Source organism: Pimephales promelas, chromosome 16 (genome assembly GCF_988280905.1).
Source record: "Pimephales promelas chromosome 16, fPimPro1.hap1.1, whole genome shotgun sequence".
Lineage (NCBI taxonomy): Eukaryota > Metazoa > Chordata > Actinopteri > Cypriniformes > Leuciscidae > Pimephales > Pimephales promelas.
Window position 1 is genome coordinate 32,432,688 of NC_142784.1, and position 13,295 is coordinate 32,445,982.

Genomic DNA, 13,295 nt, shown 5'->3' on the forward strand with positions numbered 1-13,295 from the left:
GACCCATACAATGTGTTTTTTGACCACAAATATACCCGTGCTACATAGGGTTGTGCCGATAGACGATAGTATCGTGTATCGACGATAGTCTGACATATCGCCGATGGCAGATGCCTTTGACGATATCAATACGATAATTGGCTCGTTTTACCATCATGTATTAAATTATTATTATTAGGCCTATTATTATTATTATAAAGCTAGTATTGTTATTAAATGAATATTAGGAACTACAATCAATTTGCCTTGCCTAAATTTACAACGACATCATCTCATAACAATTGCAACAACACACGCACTAATGAGGACTCCTCTAAGAGAATGTTTTTAAAACAGATTAAAAAACATCCTACATCAAAATTTAATTGCAAGGTGATCCATTCACAAATTATCAAGTGTGCTCGTTTTAACAGACGCAAAATTCAATTTCCTACAGATCCAAGATAAAAACGGCATCGTTGTTCGTCAGTATTTTGTTTCCGTAACACATTAACAAAACGTTTAATGACACTAACACTAAAAACAATACAATTACTAAATAGTATTAATAATAATATTACTAAAATAGTATTATAGTTACCGTTATCATCGTCGTCTCTGAGGGAACGCGGCGTTAATGCAGATGCCGAAAGCAGTCCGTTTTTACTTTCACTTTCAGAGATTGAGCGCGTTTACATGCGACGACTTTCTTAACCTGATTATGTTGAATAAACTTGACAATGCATGTGGTCATGTAAACGTTTCCTTTATCTGAGTCAAGTCATAAGTATAAGTATAAACCGATCGACTCAGCTAGACGTTTGGCCCTTGCTCTTGTTTCTCCCGGCATTTAAAACACATTAACCCGCGTACTTCGTGCTTACTGAAGTGCGCATGTGAAGTGCGCAGAGAGCGCACTGGTAGGGGGGCACATATCGCAAACTCCGACCTTTTCTGACCCAAGAAATTATTAAAACGTGTTTTCATCTCGTGCAGAAATAGGCCCTAGTCAAAATGCTGCATGTAACGGCATGAGAATAGGCTAATGTGCCCGTAAATTTCCCGTTGACAAACAAAAGGATTAGGATCTTTTTTTTTTTTTACCTCACTATACCAGGAAATAACCTGATCCTATTAATAAACACTCCACCTTTGCTAGCAAAATAGAAAAAAGATTCTCGTATACAAAACGAAGTAGGCTAATAAAACAAGCAAATTAATGAGTAGGCTAAATAATCAAGTTAATAATCAAATGTTAGCCCCGCCCCCTCACGATACTATCGTGTATCGCCGATCTCACAGGCTGACGATAGGACGATATGAAAATATAGCATATCGCCCAACACTAGTGCTACATGTGATCCAGGGTCACATATTGTTTAAAGCGCTGTATAAACGAAGGTGTCTTGACTTGTTCTCGAATGCTAAAAGTGGACCGTCAGAAACCGATGCAGTGTTTTGCTGTTGAATATCCACAGGCCCTGGTGGACAAACTGAAAGCTCAGATGGACGCTGCCCGTCAAGCCAAAGAGAGCCGAGCTCAGAGAAAAGTCCAGACCACGCCGGTGTCTGCACCGCCCGACTCGGAGAAGGAAGTGGTGTTGTTCAGAACCGACCCGTCGGGACGAGCCTGGCCGGTCAACGCCCCGTCGCAAACACTGGAGCCTCGAGGAGGACGGAGGAAGCGGAAAGCGGTGAGACACACACACACACTCAGGTCGTTTCCATGTGATTTGGTTAGCTTTGGTTCTTTGTTTGGAGTTTATTTACTTTAATGCTTATTTTACAGTCTTGATTTTGTTTTTGGGCTCTACTAGGAGCTTGTTTTCGTCACAGAATAAAACATGTTAAAAGATAATTGCTACCATTTACTCTGAATTGCGAGATCTAAAGTCACAATTGTGTGTTATAAAGTCTGACTCTAAGGAAAAAATGACTGAATGGAAAGTTTATATCTCACAATTCTGACTTTATTTCTCCCAATTGTTTGTTAAATTCTAAGATAAAACTTAAATAGTGAGATAAAAAGTTTTTTATTCTGTAGCAGAAACAAGTTTTCATAAATTTCCCTGCTTGAATGTTGATTATTTTCCTCATATTCTCCATTGTTGCGGCTCCTCTCTTCCCAGTCTGTCAGTAACGCTCTGTTTACTTCCTGTCTCTATGAAGCCCCGCCTTCTGAAAAGCACACTGTGCTCTGATTGGTCGGTTGGATCAGTGTGTTGTGATTGGCCGAGTGAGTTTAACACAATACTAACTAACTCAACCGGGCCCCGCCCCTTTATTCTGCGCATTAATTATTATAATGAGGAATATTGTGACGTGTTCGTTCCCTGAAGAAACTCAAGACTATAATGGAGGCGTTTCAGAAGTTCAGAAACACTGATATACTATAGTGAAGAACTCAAACATCACACACTAAAGAAAGATGAACACGGAAAACAAGCATTAGCTTTAAATTAGCATTAGCTTGAAGCAAACTACAACTTCAATCACATTTTCTCCTCTGGTGTGATTTGTTTTTAGGTTGAGACGCATCAGGACGGCGAGCGTGTGCGCTACTTTGAGGATGATGATGGTGTGGATCTGCGAGAGATGGTCAGGCGGGAGAAGATGAGCTCTGCGGAGGACCAGAACGCTCTTTACTCACGCATGGCCGCCAAGGTGAGCGCCCGTCCTCTCACACACCAGACGCGGATGAATACGGGAGCGTGCTTCCGCCACAGAATAGACAATATTTTATCTCATAAATACAAGTTCATATCACACAGTTCTCACTTTATAACATGCAATTGGGAGATATAAAGTCAGAATTGCATGATATAAAGTCTTAATTGTGAGTTAAGTCAGAATTGTGAGATTTAAACAGTTTGAGGTTTAATTTAAAAAATGGTATAAAAAAACAGAACTGACTTTTTATCATGCAAATATGAGATAAAAAGTCAAAATTACCTTTTTTATTTTTATTCTGTGGCGGAAACCAGCTTCCATAGGTAAATGAAAGTCTGTAAACGGACGTTCGTGAAAACATTTGCAGTGAAAAAGCAACTGGAGATCGTTTATATGTGAAGAGTTCAGATGCAAAAGCCTCTAAATGCCATTTGAAATTTTCTTCTTTAATGATGATTTTTATCAAAGTTCAGTAATTTCACTTAAATGGCTATGATAATTACCTATTAATTGTTATTTAAGTGAAATTACTGAACTTTGAGAAAAATCATCATTAAAGAAGAAAATTTCAAATGGCATTTAGAGGCTTTTGCATCTGAAGTCTTCATGTGTTATGAGAATAGGGATGAGATGCAACACATTTGCAATTGAGCAGCAAATATAATGACTACACATTTGACTCATTTGAAAAATCTTAATAAATCTAAGATTAATGCATTTGAATTGCATAAAAAATTGACAATTGTAAGTCATACATTGATGAAACGGGTACTTTTTATATGTGCGTCAGTTTGATTTGAATGACATAATCACAATTGTTTAGAATCTGTTCATTTTAAATATATTAATATATATTTATGTATGTAATATACAGTTAAAAATGCATTGCATTAAATCAAATGCATCCAAATACATGTACATTTTATATGCAGTTCGATTAAATGATCTTAAATTTAGACCTAAACATTTTTCCTTTCCAGTGTTTTGGTAGTTTCTGGAAAGATTTCATAAATGAGTTTCTGAAGCGCAGACACACACAAACAGCCGTACATTTCCCTGCGCTCATCTATCGTCGAGAGCAGACGGTGGCAGTAAACGCCGCAGTATTCCTGTCATCAATCTCCCATCTCAGACTGTAACCCGGGCAGGGCTTCTCAAATCTGTCAGAGTGAACTCGGACGTCACCGTCGCCATGGAGACGAGAAATATGAAAGTGACAAACATTTGCACATTTTAGCGCCACTTCGCTCTCTCTGCCAAGTTGCCATAACATAGCATCTAAAAGTGTTATTAATATATTTATTTCCCCAGTTTGATCGGCAGAAGGCAAGATTGAGTGTTAGTTAGTGTAATCGCAGTGCAGAGCTGCTTAAAGGGTTAGTTCACCCAAAAATGAAAATCATGTCATTAATGACACTCCCTCATGTCGTCCCAAGCCCGTAAGACCTTCGAAACACAGTTTTAGATTTACTCCTCCATTGGAAATGTGTGTACGGTATACTGTCCTTGTCCAGAAAGGAAATAAAGACATCATCAGAGTAGTCCATGTGACATCAGTGGGTTAGTTACAATGTTTTGAAGCATCGAAAATACATTTTGGTCCAAAAATAACAAAAACTACGACTTTATTCAGCATTGTATCGTCTTCCGGTTCTGTTTTGGATCCGCGTTCAGTGACGCTGCTGACGTGCGTCTGGTGTGTCCGTGTATTCTGGTTCAAATAAATATGTCTGGGAGAAAAATGCAAGTGTTCCTCTGTGTGGAAATCATTAGACATGTTTGCGAAGATTGTTTTGTACAGCGTGCGTCTCCCTCAGCCTGTAACCGAAGCTCAGCCGCACCAGACACACGTCAGCACTGAACGCGGATCCACAAAAGAAACGGGAGACGATACAATGCTGAATAAAGTTTTGTTATTTTTGGACCAAAATGTATTTTCGACGCTTCAAAACATTGTAACTAACCCACTGATGTCTCATGGACTACTTTGATGATGTTTGTATTTCCTTTCTGGACAAGGACAGTATACCGTACACACATTTCCAATGGAGGACTAAATCTAAAATATCTTAAACTGTGTTTTGAAGGTCTTACGGGCTTGGGACGACGTCAGGGAGTGTCATTAATGACATCATTTTCATTTTTGGGTGAACTAACCCTTTAATGTCAGTCTCTATTCAAACATTTTGGCAGATCATTTTTAGAACGTCTACATCACACTGACGGAATGTTCGTTATTCAAAATCTAACTGACATCCCAGTGACATCATCATGGTGTTTGCACACTGTAATGTGCTTGGTCTCTTTTTTTTGCATCTGTTGCTGTGTGATCATCATTTTATGAAATATTATGCTCTCTTCGCGTGGTGAATTTTTTATTTAAACTAAATGAATGTACTATTTAGTTCAATAATTTTTTTTTTTAAATTTGATATTTTGTATTTTTTGAGGAAATGGTATGCTGCTAAATTTTATTTATGGTATCGTTATGATCCATTTGTTAGCTGTTAATCACTTTTTGAGCATAGATCTGAAAATTTAATTTTCAGATTATTGCTGATGTGAAAAGTTAAAGTTAAAAAAAAAGTGAAACAAAAAATTCAAAGAAGTTTATTATTGAAAAAGGAAAAAAATAATTTTGTTAACATTTTTATATGAAATATATTTTCCTCTGAAAGTGCGAGAAAATCAAACTATTTAAGCTCAAATCATGTCCGTGATTCTTTTTCTTGTTCACACAAGTGCCAAAACCAAGTTTCAAACCATTCCGATGAAGTAAAAGATAAAAAAAAGTTACATTTTTCTGAACAGAACTGCACCAGAAGGTTAAAAAATAAGATTAAAGTTACACATCTCCCATTGACTGACATTAACAGAATGTCCAAAATGTGAAATACAATCAACAGCAATTTATATTTGCATACTAAAAATGCAAAGTTTTCTCGCTTGTATTTATTTGCATTATGAAATGTACTTAGTGATTTTTTTAAATCATATAAAATCAGGATTTGACTCACAGTAATAGAATCTAGAACCAGAAGTTATTGTATTATTTGCTCTTTTGTATTATATCCAGCTTCACAGTGTGGTCTGCTATTATGTGTCGATTCACAGGACGCTCTCTGCAACCTACATTTACCTCAAACTTTGCTTCTGCTGCCTGGCAAGCTCTACTATTTTCTCCAGAAAATGCCAGTTTAGTGGTTTGTGTGTTTATCTCCTGTGTGCTGTACATGCAATCCAGACAATAACCGACAGAACTACACACAGACACACACACTAACGGTCTGTCTAGGTGTTTTATTCACGGTTTAGCTGGAGAAAAGCAGCCATGCAGAGAATAAATGTAGAATTTCATCGCAGACTGTCCAACACACTCGCTCTCACCTCGACTCCTCTCCATCTGTCAATCAAACATGCCGGTGTGAACACACACGCTCCCACACAGATCACCCGTTGCTACGGATACATTGCCTCCTTGTCTGCTTGTTGAACCACACCGTTAAGCCTCTCTCACTCTAGTGTGTGTTGGTGTCTGAAGAGAGTGTGACACACACACACACTGTTAGTGTAATCCCCGTGGCCTGGTCACATCTGCCACTGCTGTTCTCTGGATGTTACTCTAGATAATGACCCGCAGTTTCACCAGTATCTCCGCAGTCAGATCACATGACTCCTGACGACCAATCCAATCGCTGCTCCACAGTTGGGTTTCAAGACCGTTTGCCCAATCAGATCACATCAAAAATCGAGTTGGATTTTTTTGCTGATTAATAATTAGTAAAATTGGAATTTTTAAAAAATTCAAAAATTGAAAAAAATTTTTAAAAAAATTTATTTTATATATATATATTTTTTTTAAGTAAAATTGGATTAATAATTAGTAAAATTGGATTTCCACGTTTGCTGTGCAATTTAGCCATTTTTTTTATTTATTATATATCAATATGGCTATAAAATAATAATATTGAATTATAATCTTTCTTATTTTAATTAAAAATACATATTTTGAGTTTGAGAATCTTCCTTTGACTAACATTAGTAGATTGAAGGACCAACTGTGATGGAATTATTGTGATGATGCATACTTGTCTAATAATATTAATTATTATTACTAAATGACTACAAAAAAACAAAATAAGAAATATTACTATTGTGATTTCACTGTAAGAATTAAATTTTTAGGAAAAAATTACATAATAATTATTTTATTGTTCATTACAACTGTAAAATTACAATAGTAATATTTATGGCGGTTCATTTCTCCTGAAAAGTGCATGGCTCCTTCCTAATCTGCATATTATCATAGATAATAATTAGAGTGCCATGAATCATAGTATATTGATATGGATTTACATAGTAAAAAAAAAAGTTGGTTAAGACTCATTTAAGGTTGTTTTCAAGTAACTTTTATATTGTTCTTGTCTTATTGTTTCTTTTTGTTTTATTTCACTGTAGCGTTTTGGGTTTAAGAAAAGCACATTATAAATAAAATTCGCTATTATTATTATTTTTATTGTAGATGGTAAATAAAGGTTGCAAGATAATGTACTAATTCCAAAGTATTTTGGACTGATATTGCTGTAGTTTGAGGATTTGTGACCCAATAAAAGATCATTTACATTTACAAGTACGTACTTGTCTTACTATTACAGACAAGTATAGCAGGGATTTATAGATCTCGTAAAACATTTCTCATTCCTCTGTCCTGAAGCAGTTTTCAGCCTTTAAAAGATTAAACTCAGACATGCAGGACAGAGTGAACCTTTCATGATTAAAGTGTGTAATAAAGTCAAGTGAACCTTTAAAGGGGTCATTGGATGCAAAATTCACGTTTATATGATGTTTGCAGTGTGTGGATACAACCACCATACAATAAAATGTCCAGTCAACATTTTAATTTAATCGTCAAAAAGCCTAAACACTCAATCAAGCTGTTTGGATTTTCTGAGCAATATGATGTCATATTGCTCATGCTCTGCCCACGACCACTGACGGACTGTGCGTAGTAGCATATTTCAGTATCAGCATATTTGCATATTAGTATATTCACGTTTTAGCATATTTCCCGTATAGCATATTTCCCATATTAGCATATTCCCGTATTAGAATATTTCCTTTATAGCATATTTCCCGTATTAGCATATTTTCCGTATTAGCATATTTCCCCTATGGCATATTTCCTGTATTAGCATATTTCCCGGATAGCATATTTCCCATATTAGCATATTTCCTGTATAGCATTTTCCTGTGTTGCATATTTCCGTAGTAGCATATTTCCCGTATAGCATATTTTCCATAGTAGCATATTTTTCGTATAGCATATTTCCCGTATTAGCAGTATAGCATATTCCAGTATTAACATATTTCTTTTATAGCATATTCCCGTATTAGCATATTTCCCATATAGCATATTTCCGTAGTAGCATATTTCCCGTGTAGCATATTTCCCGTAGTAGCATATTTCCGTAGTAGCATATTTCCCGTGTAGCATATTTTCCATATTAGCATATTTCCCGTATAGCATATTTCCCATATTAGCATATTTCCCGTGTAGCATATTTCCCGTATTAGCATATTTCCCGTGTAGCATATTTCCCGTATTAGCATATTTCCCGTATTAGCATATTTCCCGTGTAGCATATTTCCCGTATTAGCATATTTCCCGTAGTAGCATATTTTCCATATTAGCATATTTCCCGTATAGCATATTTCCCGTATAGCATATTTCCCATATTAGCATATTTCCCGTGTAGCATATTTCCCGTATTAGCATATTTCCCGTGTAGCATATTTCCCGTATTAGCATATTTCCCGTATTAGCATATTTCCCGTGTAGCATATTTCCCGTATTAGCATATTTCCCGTATTAGCATATTTCCCGTGTAGCATATTTCCCGTAGTAGCATATTTCCCGTATTAGCATATTTCCCGTATTAGCATATTTCCCGTAGTAGCATATTTCCCGTATTAGCATATTTCCCGTGTAGCATATTTCCCGTAGTAGCATATTTCCTGTATAGCATATTTCCCATATTAGCATATTCCCGTATTAGAATATTTCCTTTATAGCATATTTCCCGTATTAGCATATTTCCCGTGTAGCATATTTCCCGTAGTAGCATATTTCCCGTATTAGCATATTTCCCGTATAGCATATTTCCCGTGTAGCATATTTTCCATATTAGCATATTTCCCGTATAGCATATTTCCCGTATAGCATATTTCCCGTGTAGCATATTTCCCGTATTAGCATATTTCCCGTGTAGCATATTTCCCGTATTAGCATATTTCCCGTGTAGCATATTTCCCGTAGTAGCATATTTCCCGTATTAGCATATTTCCCGTGTAGCATATTTCCCGTAGTAGCATATTTCCCGTATTAGCATATTTCCCGTGTAGCATATTTCCCGTAGTAGCATATTTCCTGTATAGCATATTTCCCATATTAGCATATTCCCGTATTAGAATATTTCCTTTATAGCATATTTCCCGTATTAGCATATTTTCCGTATTAGCATATTTCCCCTATAGCATATTTCCTGTATTAGCATATTTCCCAGATAGCATATTTCCCGTATAGCATATTTCCCATATTAGCATATTTCCCGTGTAGCATATTTCCCATATTAGCATATTTCCCGTATAGCATATTTCCCATATTAGCATATTCCCGTATTAGCATATTTCCTATATAGCATATTTCCTGTATTAGCATATTTTCCGTATTAGCATATTTCCCCTATAGCATATTTCCTGTATTAGCATATTTCCCAGATAGCATATTTCCCATATTAGTATATTTCCTGTATTAGCACATTTTCTCCCTCAGTCATTTGTATGCTGTGCACCAAGGCATCACTTTACGTGTCTTGTGTCGAGAGAGAGAGAGAGAGAGAGAGAGAGAGAGCGTTCATTAGCAGTTACTCATTATCATTTAAAGAGACATGCACCCGAACAGGCCGCTGTGAACAGAGCTGTTTTTGAGCAGCGTGTTGTTTTACACAACCATTGTGCAATTTTAACCAAAGTATGTTACAAACTTTACTCAGATCCTAAAGAATCATCCCAACTTGGGCAAAATGGGACATGTTAATGCTAAAAGCGAACTTAGCTCTGTGAACGTGTTGTTAATGGACATGTTTCTCAGATGATGGGGAAGACCGACGGCGATAACTACACGCTGGACGACATGTTTGTGTCGAGTGCGGCGCAGAAGGAAGGAGCGGGTCGAGATGAAGAGAGGCAGAGGAATAAAGCGGTGCGGGAGACGCGGAGGTTAGCGGGACAGATGGACAAATGCAGACACTGCTTCGACAGTCCTGAACTTCCCAAACATCTCATCACAGCCGTTGGAAACAAGGTGTGTGTTAGTGTTTCACAGCAGCTTTACCACAAACACTTCTGCTGGAAGACTGGGGATACGTTTAGAGAATCAGGTTTGAATCATAAATGAGTTCAATATCTGTTGACACTGAGAAGGAATCTGACTGTCTAACATGCACATTATATGAATTATTGCTTGACAATAATATATTTCAAATATGTTAAGCAGTTATATTCATATCCATCTTTTGTGCAGAAGTAGGGATTTTCCTAGAATATATAAGACTTACGATTCATTGGCCTATATATATATATACATACACACACACACAGTACCAGTCAAAAGTTTAGATTTTTCATTTACTGTAGATTAAGCTGTTTTTAGATTTATAATTTAGTTTTAGATTTTTAAATGTTTTTGAAGGAACATTCTGTTTATCAAGGCTGTATTTATTTGAGCAAAGATGCAGCAAAATCAGTAATATATTGTGAAATATTATTAGACTTTTTGAAATAGCTGTTTTCTGATTTAATATAATTTATTTCTTGATGTCAAAGCTGAATTTTCAGCATCAATACTTCAGTCTCTAATGTCATGTGATCCTTCTGAAATTATATAAAATTCTGATTTTTGTGCTCTATTATTAATACTGGTTCTTATTATCATCAATGTTGAAAACCATTTTTGATTGTTTAATATTTATGAGGAAACTGTGATGCATTTTGTCAGGATTCTTTAATGAACAGAAAGTTCAAAAGAACAGGATTTATTTTAAATAGAATGTTTTGTAACATTATAAATGTCTTTACTGACACTTTAGATCTGTTTAATGCATCCTTGATTTAATACAAGTATTATTTTATATATATATGAAGAGTTCAGATGCAAAAGCCTCTAAATGCCATTTGAAATTTTCTTCTTTAATGATGATTTTTATCAAGTTGTATATTTAAGTTCAGTAATTTCACTTAAATGGCAATGATAATTACCTATTAATTGTTATTTAAGTGAAATTACTGAACTAAAATATACAAGTTTGATAAAAATCATCATATTTCAAATGGCATTTAGAGGCTTTTGCATCTGAACTCTTCATATATATATATACATATACATACACACACACAGTACCAGTCAAAAGTTTAGATTTTTCATTTACTGTAGATTAAGCTGTTTTTAGATTTATAATTTAGTTTTAGATTTTTAAATGTTTTTGAAGGAACATTCTGTTTATCAAGGCTGTATTTATTTGAGCAAAGATGCAGCAAAATCAGTAATATATTGTGAAATATTATTAGACTTTTTGAAATAGCTGTTTTCTGATTTAATATAATTTATTTCTTGATGTCAAAGCTGAATTTTCAGCATCAATACTTCAGTCTCTAATGTCATGTGATCCTTCTGAAATTATATAAAATTCTGATTTTTGTGCTCTATTATTAATACTGGTTCTTATTATCATCAATGTTGAAAACCATTTTTGATTGTTTAATATTTATGAGGAAACTGTGATGCATTTTGTCAGGATTCTTTAATGAACAGAAAGTTTAAAAGAACAGGATTTATTTTAAATAGAATGTTTTGTAACATTATAAATGTCTTTACTGACACTTTAGATCTGTTTAATGCATCCTTGATTTAATACAAGTATTATTTTATATATATATGAAGAGTTCAGATGCAAAAGCCTCTAAATGCCATTTGAAATTTTCTTCTTTAATGATGATTTTTATCAAACTTGTATATTTTATTTCATTAATTTCACTTAAATAACAATTAATAGGTAATTATCATTGCCATTTAAGTGAAATTACTGAACTTAAATATACAAGTTTGATAAAAATCATCATTAAAGAAGAAAATTTCAAATGGCATTTAGAGGCTTTTGCATCTGAACTCTTCATATATATATATATATATATATATATATATATATATATATATATATATATATATATATTACTTATCCCAAACCTTTGAATAGCAGTGTATTATGGTTTCCACCACGAAAAAAAATAATAATAATTAGCTGTTTTCAACACTGATAATGATCATAAATGTTTTTTGATCATCAAATAATCATCATATTAGAATGATTTCTGAAGAATCATGTGACACTGAAGACTATAGTAATGATGCTGAAAATACATCTTTACCATCATAGAAATATATAACAGATTAAAACAGAAATCAGTTATTTGGATGGTGTTCCACTTCATCATTACCGTACATAATAGTGAGTTTTAAACCTGTAAAATAAAAGTCATGTTTTTGCCAAACTCATAATTTTGTAGCTGATGCACAACGTTAACATGACGATTTTATATGTCGTTTATATGACGCCTTAAAATGCTGCCGATCTGCCTGGGTAATGGGACAGAGAATAAATCCTGCTGGTGTCTGCGCACACACACACTCACATACTCGCACAAACACACACACAATAATTTTCTTTAAATACCCTATTGCTCATGCTGTCAGAAAAGTATATCTTCAGCAAAAAAAAGACTAATCTCTGTGCCAGCCTGTCTGTTTCGTGTGTCGGGTGTGTAAGAGGATTTCCCAGATGCTCAGTTTGTCCATGTGTGTTTGAGATGACAGAAGACTCCGGGCTCCGGGAGGTTTTAGCAATCTGTCCTCATTAATGCACAAGCTTGAACGCTGTTCTGAGCTCTGACGTACGTGTGTGTGTGTGTGTGTGTGTGATTCTCTCGCAGGTGTACTTGTGTCTGCCGAACAGTGTGTCTCTGACCGAAGGTCATTGTTTGATCGTTCCCATCCAGCATCACACAGCGGCCACCGGCCTGGACGAGGACATATGGAGCGAAATACAGGTACACGCATCACACACACGAGCGTTTCTGGCGAGCTCTGCACTGGCAAACACCACTCGGGTAGTGTTCAGGACATTTAAAAATGCTGATTCCTTTATGTTTCAATATATAATGATGGATTTATAATACATAATGATTCAGACATGTTTTCCCTCTCTCCCGAACACACACATTTTAACACCAATATCACATATTTCAGGATCAGTAACTCTATACATCTTGACTGATTTCTTTATTTGAATCTGCAAATCAAATTTCTTGAAATGGTTCAAATATTCTCAGAGATAACACAGCTTTGACATTCATAAAGCATAACTTACGCCACACACACACACACTCTCACACACAGCAGATTTCTCTCTAATATCGCTTTCTTATAGATGTTCCGTCGTGCTTTGGTCCGCATGTTCGAGTCTCAGGAGTTGGACTGTGTGTTTTTGGAGACTCATATGAATCCGAAAAGACACTGGCACATGGTGTACGAG

General features: G+C 35.3%; 1 protein-coding gene across 1 annotated transcript in view; it reads left to right on the forward strand.

Annotated features, from left to right (window-relative positions):
• Positions 1-13,295, forward strand: part of cwf19l2 (CWF19 like cell cycle control factor 2) — a 32,018-nt gene that overhangs the window by 14,773 nt on the left and 3,950 nt on the right. The window contains exons 10-14 of the mRNA XM_039660484.2: positions 1,458-1,673; positions 2,506-2,643; positions 9,800-10,012; positions 12,694-12,810; positions 13,191-13,295. The exon at positions 13,191-13,295 is cut by the window's right edge and continues 51 nt beyond it. Coding sequence (XP_039516418.2) covers positions 1,458-1,673; positions 2,506-2,643; positions 9,800-10,012; positions 12,694-12,810; positions 13,191-13,295 — 789 coding nt within the window. The remainder of the gene's footprint in view (positions 1-1,457; positions 1,674-2,505; positions 2,644-9,799; positions 10,013-12,693; positions 12,811-13,190) is intronic.